This window comes from Lepisma saccharinum, chromosome 22, assembly GCF_977018435.1.
Source record: "Lepisma saccharinum chromosome 22, izLepSacc3.1, whole genome shotgun sequence".
NCBI lineage: Eukaryota > Metazoa > Arthropoda > Insecta > Zygentoma > Lepismatidae > Lepisma > Lepisma saccharinum.
The window spans coordinates 44,777,553-44,794,904 of NC_139250.1; the positions used below are offsets into that span (position 1 = coordinate 44,777,553).

The window sequence follows — 17,352 nt, forward strand, 5'->3', positions numbered from 1 at the left end:
TACAAAATTTTCGGAACCTCACCCCCCTTTTCCTACCATAATTTTACACCTTAAAAAATCCGTTCCCTAATAATCAGTGTTCAGCATATACATGTTTGTGTGATTCAAAGTCTATGCTATTGATTAAGTCTAATTCAACAAGTTATGCTTAAAGTCCTGATGATTAACATTGAAAACGAACTTCATAAATCAATAAAATAAAGACTTATAGGTTAATGCAAATTTTATAACCCACTCTTTCTTCCATTTATGTGATTACTAAATAGATGAGTTTATTGCAGTACGTATTACTATTACCAAAATATCATATAACCATGGGCGTGGAGTTCAACTTTTGGTATGATGAGGGTTGCTATATTTCATAAGTGAAAATCAGGAACACTGCTGACAGGAAGCTTGCTGGGAGGTGGGGGGGGGGGGGAGGGTGCTGGACCCGACAAAGTAGTGTGTAAGTATACATCCATTATCATATTCTTTACAATTCTTAGAAAGAAACAGAAATCTACTTCGAAGTGTATCATTAATCTTGCAATTCCATTTTAGTGCCATAATGAACTAAGCTGCTATCTTACAATGTCGAAACTTTTTTTGAGAACCGGGGATTGAACAGCACTGACTGTTTACAGTAAACAGCTTACTATGTAATGTAAGATATTTGTAACTAAAATTCAGTGCTGCTAGCAGAAAGCGGCGCTATCGTGAAGCATCTTCATGTAACTCGATAACTCTTTTATTATTGAGAGGGAGCGGTACAGTTGGATTGTTTAGTAAAGTGAACATATTAATATTACGCATTTAAATATAAATGAAGTTGAGCAAAGTGTAGTTTTAATCATTTCTTATTTCCCATCCGATTGCAGGACATTTGTGCATCCCGAAGAAGCTATTCTGGACACCAGGACAAATTATATCATTCCGGGATTGTCCCCGTATGCGCTTTTTCTTTTTCCAGTCAACTTGTGAATGCATGTTCATTTCTTGCTCTCTGATTGGCTGTTTGAAAGTTACGGTGCTCTGATTGTGAGAATATCTTTTGCGTTGTACGTTAGGTTAGGTTAGATTAGAAAGCTGCAAATTTGCGCTGAAAATAGGAAATAAGATATTCTCACAATCAGAGCACCTTAACTTTCCAACAGCCAATCAGAGAGCAAAAAATGAACCCGCATTCACATGTTAACTGAAAAAAAAAAATCGCGTCCCGTATAGCAGGCCCACCGTCGGATTAAAAATTATACATACTCGAGTTTGAACTCCAATTAAACATTTACCAGTCCTACATAAAAGCGAATTACATCGAAATTTAGATGATTCAATTCTTCTTGAATCTATGCTAAACATTTTTTCGAAGTCTTCTATTTTTTATCGTTGTGAGAACAAATAGGGCCATTTTTTTCGAGGTTTGCAATCGATCGCTCTCTATGAAATTCCATCAATGAAAAACGTGTGGCCCTATCGTGATGAAATTTTAGCATGGTGCAGACAGAAAGGTTGTAAACACATTTTGTAATTTTCATATTTTTAAAATTTGTCAGAAAACAGTTATTTTTTAATTTTGCGAAAAAAAACTTTTCTTCGTTTTGAGTAGTTCTATAAGTACAACATTGGTCTTGTTTTGAAGTGTTTTGCATCTGTTTTAAAAATCCATTGTCATTGTCAATTCACATTTCGAAACCGATTTTATACAGATTTTATACAGCGGATTAAAGCTGTACGCGGAACGTGGCAACATGCATTGACTCGCAGCGACAGCCTGCAGTTACAACGGTTCAACAGACATTAGTGTGTGCCGATTTGCCGTGTCTGCGTACATCTTTACTCTGTTAAATAAAAATCTATACAATCTGTTAAGCAATGTGAATTGACAATGATATTGGATTTTGAAAACTGATGGAATGAGCTTCAAAATAAGACTAATGTTGTATTTGTAGGAATATAAAATACTAAGAAAATGTTGTTTCGAAAAATTGCAAATAACGGTTTTTGGACAAATTTTAAAAACATGAAAATTACAAATTGTGTTTAAAACCTTCTTGTCTGCACCATACTAAAACTTCATCACGATCGGAGCACCCGTTTTTTATTTATAGAATTTCAAAGAGAGTGATCGTTTGTAAAACCCGAAAAAAACGGCACTTTTTTGTTCTCATTACGAAAAGAAATAGAAGACATTCTCGAAAAAAAAAATGGTTACCATAGATTAACGTATAATTGAATAATCTAAATTTTGATGAAACTTGTTTTTACGTAGGTCTACTGGTTAATTTTTAATTGGAGTTCAAAGTAGAGCATCTATAATTTTTAATCCGATGGTATAATCAGGCTATCAAAATCCAATCTATCAACCAGGCCATCCAACATTTTGACACACTGTTCCAATGAATGAAAGATAGCCATTTCATATTTTTGGAATATTGTTGCAATTTTGCAATGTGTTGACTGTGTTCAGAGAAATGTAAGTTCAGTTCTACTACAAAATGTTTTAAAAATGGACGATAATGGTTTACTTTTTAATATTCTTTTGTGCTCTCAGCTGGAGCATTATTCCTCCTATTTAACGGCTGAGTGTTCAATGTCTCTTAATTTCTTAATCATAGTACTTTCCTTGCTTTGGAATAAATGTCATTAAAGTTCTCAGAACTCTCTCTCAGTTTTTCTTTTCTTTTTTAAATATCTCTATTACAATACTGACATGTTCACAGTACTGAACAGTCTACGTTTTGAGGTGCCAACATAATCTTGCACTGCATGAAAGCAATTTTGTTAGAACAAGTGGAGATATTTGAAACGCCCCGCAGGTTACACAGTAAAGAACTGAAGAGCTTGCCGAAATATTTCTCCTCTACTAGTAAATTGTAGTCTCTGTTTCTAGAATTAGTGAATACAATTCCACAAGTCACGCTACTTAGTATTGATACTTTTTTGTCCATCTTGTGTCAAAGAATTTGAGACTGTTACGGCGTTTCCCTGGTTTTGTTGCACTGCGTTTTTAAAAACTAAATTCCTTAAACAAAACTCGAGGGAAAATATTATAACTGATTTGACAGTAACAATGCAGTTTCTTATTCGCAGAAATTCCGAAACTATCAGGAAATTGCAGACATTTGGCCTTTAGTCCCATGTGGTGTGTGGCATTACGTAAATTCCTTCCCATTCGTATCCCGTCCCATACGTCTCCAATTTATGAGAATAAAATAAGAGGGACGAAATATTTATGAACAAGCGAATAGAACAGATAATCTGATAATTTTACTGAACCAAAAGGGGAGCATTGGACCCTTTGAACCCCCGCCTCCTTAAATACGCCCATGCATCTAACCAAACATTGTGATTGTTAAACACCTTAGCAAAAACATTAGATGGGCATCTAAGAAAACATTCAAACTAAAAATTATTTTTTACTGCTCTGTTTTCGGAACAAGGAGTCACTTTATTGCTTCAGTGCTGTGAGGTAATATAAATTAGCTAGAGTAAAAGAAGTAGAATATTTATCCCAAATATAAAAGGTCCTTCGAGCTTACCATAAATAAGGATACATTGCTACACTTGTGTTGTGAAGCTTTTGCACATAGATAATTTCTGTACAAACATGCAAGTCTATATAATTATGTGTTTGCATAAATAATATTCTCGGTGCTTCAGAAATTGTTCTCGAAATAAAAACTTTGTAGAGCTAATAATATGCAGTTGGCAGGGAAACAAACGTCAACAGTTACATATATGTTATCCACAGACTGCATTGCACCGGTGAAGATTTTTTGCATTTGACACTGCACTGGTAATGTTTTTACATAATCTATCTTATTTTCATTTATTGATTTGCTTTATTTTACTTTGCCTTTTGTGCCACTTTTGCTTAATTTGGGGATGAGGGATGATATGATGAAATTGATGAATGGACACTCACAAACATCCATACCCAGGCCGGGATTCGAACCCAAGACCCCTGGCGTCGTAGCGCGATGTACTAAACACTCTGCCACTGGAGCCGGCCTGTTTTTACAAACTCTTATAATATAACTATAGGATCATATTCTAATTCAGTGCCTCCCCGATGGCGCAGTGGTAACGTCGACGTGTTGTAATCAAGGTGTTTCGGGTTCGATACCTGGTGGAGGCACATAGTGGTTTGGTTCCCACTTGAACTATAGGTTCAGTCTCGATTAACCATACTGCACATAAACTGGACTTAAAACACCAACTCAATCAATCAATTAATTCAAAGTCAGCAGATCCGGCCCCCGTGGCAGAGCGGTTAGCACATCGTGCTACAACGCCAGGTGTCACGGGTTCAAATCCAAGCCTGGGCATGGATGTTTGTGAGTGTCACTTCATCAATTTCATCGTATCATCACTCAATTCCATCTTTTCGATTAGCCAAGAGTGGCAAAAAAGCGAAGTAAAATAAACCAAATTAATGAATCAAGCGAATTCAGTGTTCATCATCACCTTGTAATCAAGGGGCCCAAATTTGATACTTTTTGACGCACACAGTAATTTGGATGCCACTTTAAACTGTAGGTCAAGTCCAGCGTATCCTTTCTGTGCGTAAAGTGGACTTAGAACTCAAACACACAAAACTCGAATTCAGTAGCCTGCTTTTTCAGAGATTAACTCCATTTGGAAAGAAATTCTTGCACTGTAGGAAAAATTTCCGGCAGACGAACACCATATGGAAACATCTTTCTGTAGTTCACACAATATTTAATGGAAATATAATAATATTTATTAGAACAATGAGTGGTTCTCTATGAAGCAAATGTGGTTCGGATCCCACTTTAAACTGTAGGTCCAGTCCCGATTAGCCTTACTGTGCATAAAGTGGACTTAAAACACTAACTCAACTCAATGCGAAACAATATCCTCCTTAATTTCATTCAAAATTAAAATATGTATAATATTAAAAGTAAGTTTTTTGAAATAATGCCGCAACTTCTAAGAAACTACAATACTGAATTGCAATTTGTAATTGAGTCTAAGGTTCTCCTTTGATTTTTAATTACAATATAAGGTTGAAAATTCCGTTTCTATTAAGCAAATTGTATTTCCACTCATTATGGATATTGTACATTGTTCGTAATCTTGTTTGCTGGGTCAGGAGAGCTTGTTATCTGCTGTAAAGGTTTCAAAGCTAGCCAATAACAACTACTTCCGGGAAATTGGTATTAAGTTAAATGCACAGAAAATAGCAAGAATCCATATTTAATGTCACAATTGCTTGGGTAATAACAAAGGTCAAAACTGCAGACATTCCTAGGAGTGCTGAGGGGATGTGGAATGAAATTTTGGGGGTGCGATGTTGAGAATAAAGAAAACATGAAACATGCATGCATGCTTTAGCCATTACATCAAATACCATTGAAGATTTAATAGGTTTTTATGAAAAAAATATAAATATGCTGACCAAGGCAGTAATTTATTTTATTAAAAACATAAACTAAACGTAACGTTTCAACCTTCTAGCAAGGTCTTCAAAAGTACTTGATACAGAGTCTGATGAAGACCTTGCTAGAAGGTTGAAACGTTACGTTTAGTTTATGTTTTTAATAAAATAAATTACTGCCTTGGTCAGCATATTTATATTTTTTCATAATAATGGAAACAAGGCTTAATGGTGTTATAGGTTTTTATGAAAATAGGCCAATGAAACTGAAGACTACTATTCTTTTGTTTGTTGTTGCACGATAAGCGCATGTTTTATAATTTTAAACGAACAAAGCTTGTTTATGAAGCCAATTACCATTCTAATGTATCTTAAAATACAAAACCAAATTTTTAACAAAAATATAATAGCGAAAGAAAGAGAACAGCCCCTAATCATTGTAGGGGCTCCTCCCCAGTAGAGGAAAGAAAATTAGGATTCTCTTACAGATTAGAATCAATGGCTTGTCAGTTGTATACAATAACAGCTGCGTCACATCAATATGAACACAAGGTCTTATTAAGTGATGACTAGACCTCTGAAGATAAGGGAAAATAATGTTTGCAAAAGAATGGATCTATCCAATTTTTTGCAAACTGAAAATATTATTGTTTTAATAGGGCGCAAATTATTTCACGGGACGACATGGTATTCTCTTTCACAACTTTTTAAATTTAGATCATTCGACGTCAAAGCCCTATTCCCGCCGCCCCCTGCAGTTGCCCTTCTGTGCCCCCTGCAGTTGCCCTTGCCTCCCTTATAATTTATATATATTTACGCCCAAGATTGAGGGGCGCCCATGCCCCCTGTGGTTACGACACTGGGTGAATATCTAGTAAGAGTTTTCTGTAATAGATACTAGTAAACCTAGCAGATATGTTGAAGGGAGCACTCAAATCTCTGTTTTATGAGCTGCATTTTTCCATTCAATTCTTGTAAACTAAAAATGCTTTTGTACTATTTGAGTCACAGAGGGTGCAACTTTTTCTGTTTTAGTCTTTAAGATGGATAATTTCTTTGCTCGTAGATTTCAATTTGAATTCCTTCATATTCACATCTCTTCCACAGAGTGCAACTGTGGAAACATTTCTGTGGTGTAATATATGCAAATAGTTGTAGTAAGCAGCCCACCCACACGTTACCTCCCCTCTGAGGCTCGGTGCACTCCGAACTCGGCTCTGATTTGTCTAGGGGTAGTCATTCGCTGTAAGGCAATACACACGGGTTGCAACAAGTCAACATAATTAAATATTTAACTACAGGAATACAAGAGACAACGGATAATCTTTGCGAAACCTTATTGATGTAGGGGATAAATATCCTTGTGCAGCAACTGCGAAATCAAAAACAGAAATGTTGAAAATTTTCTAGTTTTAATTAACGTAAATGTGAATATATACAAGTCGTACCTGAACGTTTGTTTCTCTCTCTGGCGAAAACTCTTATGAGGTTGAAAATCTCTAATGTCTGTACCTGAATGCTTTACATTTCAATGAATTACATTACATCAGTGTGTATAACTCATTGAAGTTTAAAGCGTACAGGTACAGACATTAGAGATTTCCATCCTCACAGAACAAGAGTCACAAGGTAGACTCACGTTAACCTAAGAACTTCAAAACAGGGGCGAGGTCGCCCTAAGTGTACATTTTGTAACACTCCACGGTGACAAGGTACGAAGTTGCCCGGCGCTCGGTAATCATTTTATTAAGTAATTAATTTATTTATTTACAAGAGAATTCCAAATACAGCCGTTAGCCATTTTACATTGGAATTCAAAAAGCAATCAATAGTTCAGCAAAAGTAACAATCAAAAAAATATCTAGTGCAAACTACCTTAATCGGAGGTACTTAGGACTTATGAGGCCTCCACGATGTGCAGTAGCGTCGTCGCCTTGTAATCAAGGGGTCCCGGAATCGATACCCGGTGGAGACACATAGTGGATCGGATCCCATTTTAAACTGTAGTTCCAGTTCCGATTAGCCGTACTGTGCATAAAGTGGACTTAAATCATAAAAATCAATCAATCGGACACTTAGGCACTAGCCTTCCGGGCAATCCAATTTCATTACAGCATCCATTGGGGGAGATCTGTCCTCCGATCCGCGCTGACCGAAGCGAAACAGCCTCTCCCTTCGAAGTCACAGTTCACCCTCTTTCCACTTGGAGATTATATGTGTTTTATTGGGGTGTCTTGCCAACGGCCCTTCTTTCAAAACTTTTAATTTTTAACAGCTAAAAACGCCCACTTTTTCCTGAAACGTTCGAGATAAGAAGGAACATAGAGTTACTATACAGCGAATAAATTAACCTAAAAATATACATAATATATGAAGTTGTATATATAATATAATATATCACACATATATATATTTTTTTGATACACGTAGTATATTAATACAGTATTACAATAAGAAAAAATATACTGTTGTCCTGACACGGGAACAGGGTAAAAAAATTGATCGTTAGAATTCTTTTGTTAAAACAATAACATTTTATGTGTAAAAGAGTTTCTTCTCATCTTGAGAAGGCATAAAAACTTACTATATTACACAGAGATTTCCTTTATAAGTTAAGTTTCAATTAATTCAATTTAAATCTATAGTGTTATGTTTTGTATTTTTCCAATACTGCTATGGTAAAGAAATATTTTTATATTTATTACAGAAAATTACATTGCTACGAAACATGGCTTGTCAAATAAAAATATCAAGAGTCCGAGTGATAAATATTATGTTTGCAGCAATGTACATCCTATATATATCTGAAGGTTTACAGCTAAGTAATAATCTACAAGATGTTATTGGAATAAAGGACGGTATGTATACACTAGGACTGGTTCAGAAGGTTTGTTCAAAAGTTTTGAGAAGGCAACCATTCTTAAGCATTGTAATTAAGTCAAGAAATGTTGATGAAATCACAGAGAATCTTCGAGAACTCTTTATGAAAAATTCTTTGACTTTTCTAGTGCATAGAATAGGCAAGGCTAAGGGAGATACTGGTTGTTGTACAGTCTATTCAGGTCCAATGCCTTCTTGTTCTCTTCTTTTAGTGGATAACATATTGCTAATGCCTAAAATGTTGGAAGAAGTGAAGCTACTTCCGTACTGGAATACAAGAACCAAGTTTGTTATTGTAGCAAGCGAGGAAGTAAGTCAGTATTCTGACATGGTGAATATGTTCCAAATGCTTTGGCACGAAAAGATGTGGGATGCTTATATACTGCAGAAGAGCAGCAGTAGTTGTAATGTGACGTCAGATCTGAAAGATTGCCTAAGTTTGGTGACTTACGACTTTTCCTCTTTAGGCAACACAATGGTTAGCACAGATACTGTTGTTGATATTGTTGAAAGTACAGAGAAGGATGTTGCAGTTTTACTGGAAGAAAAGTTGAGGAATATGCATGGGCATCCTTTGTACATAAGCAGCATAGAAGGAACTTTTGACTCCAATGGCAAATTGACTGATGAACCCTTCGTTAGAAGTCTGAAAGTGATCTCCAACAAAATGAACCTAACTCCTGTTGAATTTCAAAGCTCTAAAGACACATATGAGAAACATGGGTTCCCCAATGATTCATGGTTTGGAACACTATGGGAGGTTGTTTCATCTTACTCAGACATCTATTCTTTCTTGCCAATCATGAATTATGAGTTGTTCCAACTAGTTGAGTTCCTCCCGGTGCTTCACTTTGACTCTTTTACTTTCATAGCCCCAAAAGCAGGTCTTTTCCCTCAATGGCAGCGTCCCTTCTTACCTTTTGATGCTGATGTTTGGGCAGCCACAGCAGGCGCACTTTTATATATTGTACTTTCTGATTTTCTCGTTCAGTACCTTATTTCCAAAGCAAGTAAAGTTCCAAGACTATATACAGCTATTCAATACATATTTTCACTAACCTTGCAAATATCTGCTGTTCAACTACCAACAAATAGACCTTCAAGGTTTATATACATACTTTCCGTCATGTGTTTTCTGGTTCTAAACAGTTTGTATCAAAGTTTTCTTGTAGGATTCATGGTTGTTCCTGTCTACCAGAAGGAAATTGACACCATAGAGGACATTGTTCAGTCTGGCCTGCCTGTTCTTGCCGACAACGACATGGCAAATCTTTTGAAAATGGTTGAGGATTCAAAGTTAAAGTCAATTGCTTCTAGAACTGAGTTGTGCACAAACATATTAGAGGGAACAACGCGAGTTGCAAAGCAGAGAGATGCTGTGAGTTATGACATTTTTAGCGCTGCACAGAATTTTACATCCAATTTAATGTCACCAGATGGGTTTCCTTTGCTGCATATAGTAAGCGAGAAGGCTGGGACTCTAATGTGTTCCCATGTTGTTCCAAGAAATTCGCCTTACCTTGCTAACTTCAATTCCATAGTTTACTTTCTCATAGAGGCTGGATTCAAGGATAGATGGCGAAATGAGTATTATGCTGCGAGAGTTAAGAAAATCGTCAGCAAAGATCGTATTTCATTGTCACTGAGTCATCTTCAAGGAGCCTTTTATATTCTAGTCACTGGGTTAGTGGTGGGTGTCCTCGCTTTTGTGAAGGAAATGTGTTCCTAAATACATGTATACTATTTGATTTGATTTGATTTATTTTACATATCTTTTTGTGCCACTTTTGGCTAATTATCGGAGATGGAGATGTGTGATGATATGATGAAATTGATGAATTGGCACTCACAAACATCCATGCCCAGGCCAGGATTCGAACCCGGTACCCCTGGCGTTGTAGCGCGATGTGCTAACCACTCCGCCAAGGGGGCCGACACATGTGTACTATTAAGCATTATTATCGAAGATATGTTATTACACAGACAAGTCAGTAAATATACAAGTACTGCAGTAAAAATAGATTTCTCTTCAAAAAGAAATGAGAGCAAGCAAGGAATTTGGCAAAAGAATACTGAATTAAATTTTGTAATGAAAATCGTAAATGTTTTTTCCTCAGATCGCAGTTTTGCTACTGTCGCCATATTAGAAAATGGTCGGCAATTTATGGCTTTTAGGCAATCTTTTATCAGCTCAGCTGTCTAAGATGCGTGAACATAATAGTCAGATAAAATAAATTTTCCGATGAAATGTAGGTATATTTGGGATATATAACCAGAGTCGTTAATCAATGCTGTTACACAATAACTTTGTAAGATCAAAACTCTTATGCATTTGTTGTTTGTGACTCGCACGTTAAGAGAGTAATCGAAAAGATGGAGAAATGTAATATTTGAACCTTTGTGTCCATATACACTTGTATTATCTTCTTGTTATTATAATTCATTGCTTCAGAGTCTATGATTCTCATTTACTTACACTGTGGCATGTTTTACTTACACCTTGGTTATGACAAAATATGCATGTCTCAGAGGCGTGGCGTGCATGTAACCGGTGTTACCGCAGGTAACAGCAAAATGTAAAGAAATTAAAAAGTTTTTTCCTCAATAAAATAACAACATTGTTAAATAAGTTAACTGACAGCGTTGCAGTTGAGCGTATATTGCAGAGGACATTTCTTCTGCAGTCGACAAAAGCGAAGAGACAGGCCGTTCCGCTACCCTCAAGAGGCAACAGGAGGAAAGGGCGCCAATGCAAGGGAACAGCGGGGAAAGACTTGGAGGCAAGGGTGCTAGGGGGTTATTCATATGCCTGTTTAGGGGCCCTTTTGAAGCTGCGGCCTAACGGATCAGCAAGTGTTGTCACATTGGATTTCCAGAAAAGAGCTAAATTCCGCCTAAAACGGGATACTATTTCTCTGAAGCAACAAGAGCTAGACTGCAAAACCAAAGTTGGATTTAACTACAACTGAGACCGTTTAGTAATAGACGAAAAGATAAGTACTTTTTGCGATTCGTGATTTGGACAAACCTTGCTCCAAAAAACTAAGTTGGCAACAGAAGTACGTACATCTGGACTTCCTCCCACCGCTGGAGGAGGGGAATTCTGTCGTCTGCTCACCGCAGAAATGTCAAACTGACCCGAATGTGTGGTTCTTCTACCCCTTTCCACCTCTTTGCAAGAAACAGAGATGGTTGACAAGGCTCGACTACTATTCACTGGATTTTCGCGGTAACTCTCTCATGAGTGGCAGTTCCTTCTAGGAGTGATTATGGCTAAATAAATCATTGAGCGGATTGAAAAAAAAAATAAAGATCAAAGGCATGTTTTTTGGAGGGGACGGTAGGGTGGAGATGAGAACGTCTGATGGGCGGTAACACTTTTGAAAAAGTCACGCTACGCCACTGGCATGTCTGTATATATTTCAATAATTTCATGAATGTTTTGTTATAAAAATCATGATGTGATATGATTTATTTGCACCCAAGAACTACAGTTTTGTACAAGTAGGTACATCTGTAGTATAGGACATGTCAAACAGAAATACATGATAATAAAGTTTGGTTATTTTAACATAAGATACACACATATATATTGGTGTATCATAACACTTGCATATAAAGATATTATACTTGACAATTTCAGTTTGATGTGCAACTGCAAACTCTGCATGTGTGGTAACTAACCATACCATTTAACATTTATTTTGAATTATACATACACAAGACCTTGAGTCCTTCACACTCTGTCCAGTAGATATGTCTGTATGCATTCAAGAGATGAGTGTTACCTCTGTATATTCTTGTATGCAGTAAAATGAATGTTTAATTAGCATGACTTTGATTTTATTATTAAACCTTTCCACTTTTAACTCGTGTCTTAACTCTCTGGGCAACTTGTTATACAGGTCAACTGCTGAGATTTTAGGTCCCTTCTTGTAGAGAGTAAGACGAAAACTTAATGAAAACGTAAAGCAAGAAATGTAGAACACTGCAAAAGAGCTTTTACCTGTTGGGATCGAAATACATATAATCCTAACCGCTTAAGAGCCCGCATCAGCGTCGCTCGAAAAAAGCAGCGGACAGATGTCATTTATTTTTCCTAGTCTTACCAATATTGATTCCATTTCCCCCTTCGAAGGCAAATCCATTGCATTGAGACTTTGCTGGAGGGAGAGGTTGCTCTCTCGAAAGAAGCAGACCACAAGGCTAAGGTTCCCTGTCCGCTACTCTCCCCCCGCTCAAGAGTCTGACCATAACAGGTTTCCTGTTACAAGACAAAACTTTTTCCGAGTGTCTGAAAGAAGAAAAACACACGTTGACGAACATCGCAATACAACTGAGAGCGAAGGACTATTTAGGGGAGGCGGGGTATCCAGGGAGTCCGAATCTTCCATGAGAGACTTACGAAGTACTAAAATTAAATAATATAAATATGCTTGTTTTGTTTAGCATCTGTCGTATAATCGAGAGACGTTTATTTCCGTCAAACATATTCTAAGGGAAGGATTACATTGGGGTCAAACAACTTTGGATGACTGTATCAAATAAGATTTATGCACACCACTACTTAAGTAATATGATTAAATATTAAATTAAGAGCTTTTCATTTCGTCAAATGGATCTAACATCCTTTTTCGTTATTCAATAAATATTCAATTCTTTATCTGTTTCACAATCACCTTGCCAGGCCAGTTGTTTTTATACAAATTGAAGCGATCTGAACTATTCATGAGCTAGATAATGAATATGTGCGGTTATATTCCTATTCATATGCCGTCTTTTTCCCATTCATGTAATAACAATATACAGTTATTTTAATTTGTGTTTATTATTAGAAGAAGGTACCAACATCATAGGCGTGCGCAGACTCTCACATAAGGGGGGGGGGGCAAAAGCCTTGAAAATTCAGTCAGATCGGGAAAGAAAAACATCATTTTATCTCACTCTTTAAGTTTTTTGCATTGATGTGATATATATATATGTGTGTGTGTGTTCGCGCGCGCGCGTGTATATTATATATATATATATATATATATATATATATATATATATATATATACACCTAGGTATTTACATATTATTTAAATACATTACGTAATCTATTCATCCGCCCTTTAACAAACCAACAGCAAAAATTGTATAGATTGTCTCTGAAATGTGAGCGCTTGTTTTCCTCCAAACCAAACTGTTATAGCAGCAACTGTCTGAATTACTTATTTGTTCTTACTTTCTCTCTAGTAATTTACAATGTATTGGAGAAAAGAAACTGAGAGCGAAGCGAGCAAGAAAATTTTTCGATCCAAATTTTTGAAAGTTGAAAACCGTATTGATTTAATAGGGCGCAAAAAATTTCATGGGACGGCATGGCATTCTCTTTTACAATTTTTCTCAATCAGATTGTTTGGCGCCCAGGGCCAATTCCCGCTACTTCCTAGCTACGGCTCGGAAGTTGACAAGACTGCAAGAAAAAAAGAAAATTTTACGAAATGTATTTTTATTTGTATAAAATTTAAAGTCGAGGGGACAATTGTCCCTCTGTAACCCTCTGCAAGTGATCCTGACCGTCTAGAAGAAATAATGCAAGATGGACGTGAAAACTAATTCCGTCTTGAGCATCCTTTTGTCCTGCTACTAGTATAGATTCTGCTAGTCTTGCTCTTTTTTACTTCAATGTATGCCCCCCCCCCCTATAATTGATTTCCGTCCAAGGTTGGAAAAAGGCATAAGGCAATGCCCCCCTGTCCCCATTTCCTTTTAGAGTACAATATTGTTTAATAACAGCAACAATATTGCTCTCCACTAAATTTCTAGGTGAAAGAATAATAATATAGGGGCATGGAACGTCTGGAAGGGGGTCAAGGATTACCACACGTCGAAAACGAAGGTCAAACTAAAAGTATATATTTCACAAGTATAATTATATTTCAGTCATAGTAATTTACATTAATTATTATGTAATGGGGACGCAGGAATGCGATAATTTCAAATTCAAGTGGTGTTTTTAGAGGGGACAGCACTAGTATCGGGGTAATATGCCCCATGAAAAAAATACCTTTCTTGTCCCTTTGTGGAAAACTCTGCGAACGTCCGTGATTAGGGGGCAATTCCCCTCCCCCCGCCCGTGCGCACGCCTATGACCAACATATATGGAATAGTTTATAACATCGAGTAGCAGGATATCTCTCCTGTAGGGTGCTGTAAACTAGGGAAATAATGACGATGTTTTGTAGTAGTGCATAGCTATTCACCCTGTTGTGCAGAACAGGCGGAAGACATTCTTTTGTGTTTTCTGCAGTTGGTGGATTATCCTAGGTGAGATGATTTTGATGTTCTTTCTTTTCTCAACGTAATAAAAACGTGTCTTACAACATAAGGCGTCGTGCTTTGTGCTCCGCCTGAGGATGAATTATATGATGAAACTGATGAACGGACACTCACAAAGAGCATCCATGCCGGGATTCGGACTTCCGGATGTGCTAACCACTCCATCACGGAGGCCAGTGCTAATGCACATGAATATCACTTCAAGTTAGCCATTTGGAATCATTGGGAAAGTCGTGTAGTTAATATAATGTGTACTTTTAGCATTTTTGATACAATTAAAACTATTTACAGCCAATGCATATTACTCATATTGAACTGGAACGACGAATTTGTGAATTTACTACAGGACTTTTCAAACATCCGCAGATAAGGCTAATACAGTTTCTTGTTCATATCTATCATAGTTATCCTGAAATACACGTATGTCAGTTTTCACGCAGCTTACTAGTTTCCAGATATGCTTGATTCTGTTAACTGTACACTCCTATTATCCATAGTTCCGAACTATCTCTCCGGATCCGAGCATGCATGTGAAAAAGAACTGAATCACTCCGCTCCGGAGGGCTCCTTTAGTACCACCGAAACCCTGCCTGCTGGCAATCGTATAATTGTCAGCGATGTTCTCTCCATCCTTTAATCCTTGGGTTCGAGTCCTCGTTGAGCCTGCATTTTTCACTGAAAATTTGAAATAAGGAGATTACCTCCGAAATCCGGATTCTCTCATTTTTCCATCGGATTCCCGAATAGTAAAAAAAAAATCTGGATTTGGCCATCCCTACTTCACACGTCTTGCGCGAACATTGACCTGCTGATGTGTAAGTGGAATTATCAGTGTGATAATTCTTAGTAATTCAGACTTCATAACATTCTGGTAGAAAAATGTGCAGAACAAATTCTCGAGTTAGTAACCTCAAGTTGTCTTTTCGACAGCATTTGCTCTTTTTTTTTAACTTCGGACGGAAATGCATGGTAAAAAAATCAGAATTTTCAGTTTTCATGAGATAATTTGGAAATGTGTTTACAGGACAATAATACATCATCATCACTGGCACTGAGATATGGATCTCATACAAAAATAATTTAAATACACGAATACAAGAACAGGGGAAGAACACAGAAACGAGCACTGCCGGATCTACAAGCCGCAAGACCCCGCAGTGCGGGGGTGGGGGTAGAGACAAGTAAGTCTCTAGAAGGCCCTCAGTGATTGACATAGTATAGGGTTCGTATATGCGTATTTAAAAACTAAACTTAATTACTCAGGGGTTCAGAAACGAATACAAGATATACAGGTAAAGGCAGTGGCGGCGAGGGGCACAGTCGGCCCCCACTTTTCGCCACTTTTGTCCCCGCACTATGCTAAACCGTACAGTATCTACAATGGGAAATATACTGTTCCCCCCCCCCTCGGTTTTGTAACCAAATCGCCGCCACTGGGTAAAGGTAAAGTTAAAGTTCCCTGTGCATATAGCACCGTGCCATGACGTGTACTTGGAACACACCAATGTGTTTATATATGAGTTGTTGAGGGACTTTTGAATCACCCTCTAGGCTCTTAGATGTGACTTTGTCAACATGAGATCAAGAACTTCACACACACACATGCATTATAATATACATACAGACACACAAACACACACACACATATTATATATAGAGCGTAGAGGGTATGTTTGTGTTTATGTTTGTGTGTGGTAGGTTGGTAGAGGGGAGCCTTTGGTCCGTTGTTGATCCATGCAGATCTGCAGCTGCCACCTCCAACCACGATTTTACGTACAACACGTTGTAATAATCTTGCGATCTTATAAAAGCAGGAAATGTACTTGAACATTGCAATGGCCTTGCCCTAAGGGAAGTTTTATAATGTAAAATATTACGTAAGATAGCTTCTACTTCTTTAATTTTCGATCGTAAGGCGTCTACCGTACTATAAAAATCTGGGGGCTACAGGGAGCTTATATCTGTTGTTGGGGTTTCATCCCCCCTAACCTCCTTGTAGCGCCGTCCCTGGCTGTATGTATTTCGTCCAATGAGTACAAGCTAGCAAAACTGTGAATTTCAACAAGTTTGTAGATAATTCTGCAGCTGTTCACAAAAACAGACGTATTTTATTAGTTTCTTGCTGTGGTTCATTTTCCCATTTCAGCAAAAAAGTATTCACACTCTTTGCATACGGTGAGTAAATGGGGGGAAGGGAGAAGTTGCCCCTTAATAGTCTCACTTAGAAATTTAGTGCAGAGGAATCTAATAACCGTTCTTAAACAACAATATGCTTTTATAGAAATAGAAGTAAATACTATTTTCAAACCTATGAAAGTTCCAAGTAACTACGTAAGGAAAGGGTAATGTATTACTTCCTATGTAATTGGACTCTCCCACTAGCAAATTTCTTATTAACACCTCCACATATTTTATTCTTTAGTTGTATTATCTGTATGTGTCTGCAGAATAAATTGCCCATATATTGCACATGAATAAATTATGTGTAGTTCTTTTCAATTTGCGGTACTAAACCACGTTTATACGTACATTAGTCTTTGAACGACAGAGATGGAAAATAAAGCGCCAGCAGAGAACAATGGTGCCACTGAAGTTGAAATTCATCTAATAAAGTGATTTTAGGTGGGTCGGGACACACCCTGTTTTGTTCCCACCAATGTAATAAAAACAGTGAGATGGAATGAGCGCTTTATTTCGTCAGCTGAACTCTTATCAAGACCCTTGCTCCCCATAATCGGAGGATCTGAGCACGCCTAAAATTCCTTATA

General features: G+C 37.2%; 1 protein-coding gene across 1 annotated transcript in view; it reads left to right on the forward strand.

Moving 5' to 3' along the window:
- Positions 1-8,498: 8,498 nt before the first annotated feature.
- LOC146004845 (pickpocket protein 28-like) overlaps positions 8,499-17,352 on the forward strand; it is an 80,493-nt gene continuing 71,639 nt past the window's right edge. The window contains exon 1 of the mRNA XM_083143869.1: positions 8,499-9,001. Within this exon, the coding sequence (XP_082999995.1) occupies positions 8,499-9,001 (503 nt within the window). The remainder of the gene's footprint in view (positions 9,002-17,352) is intronic.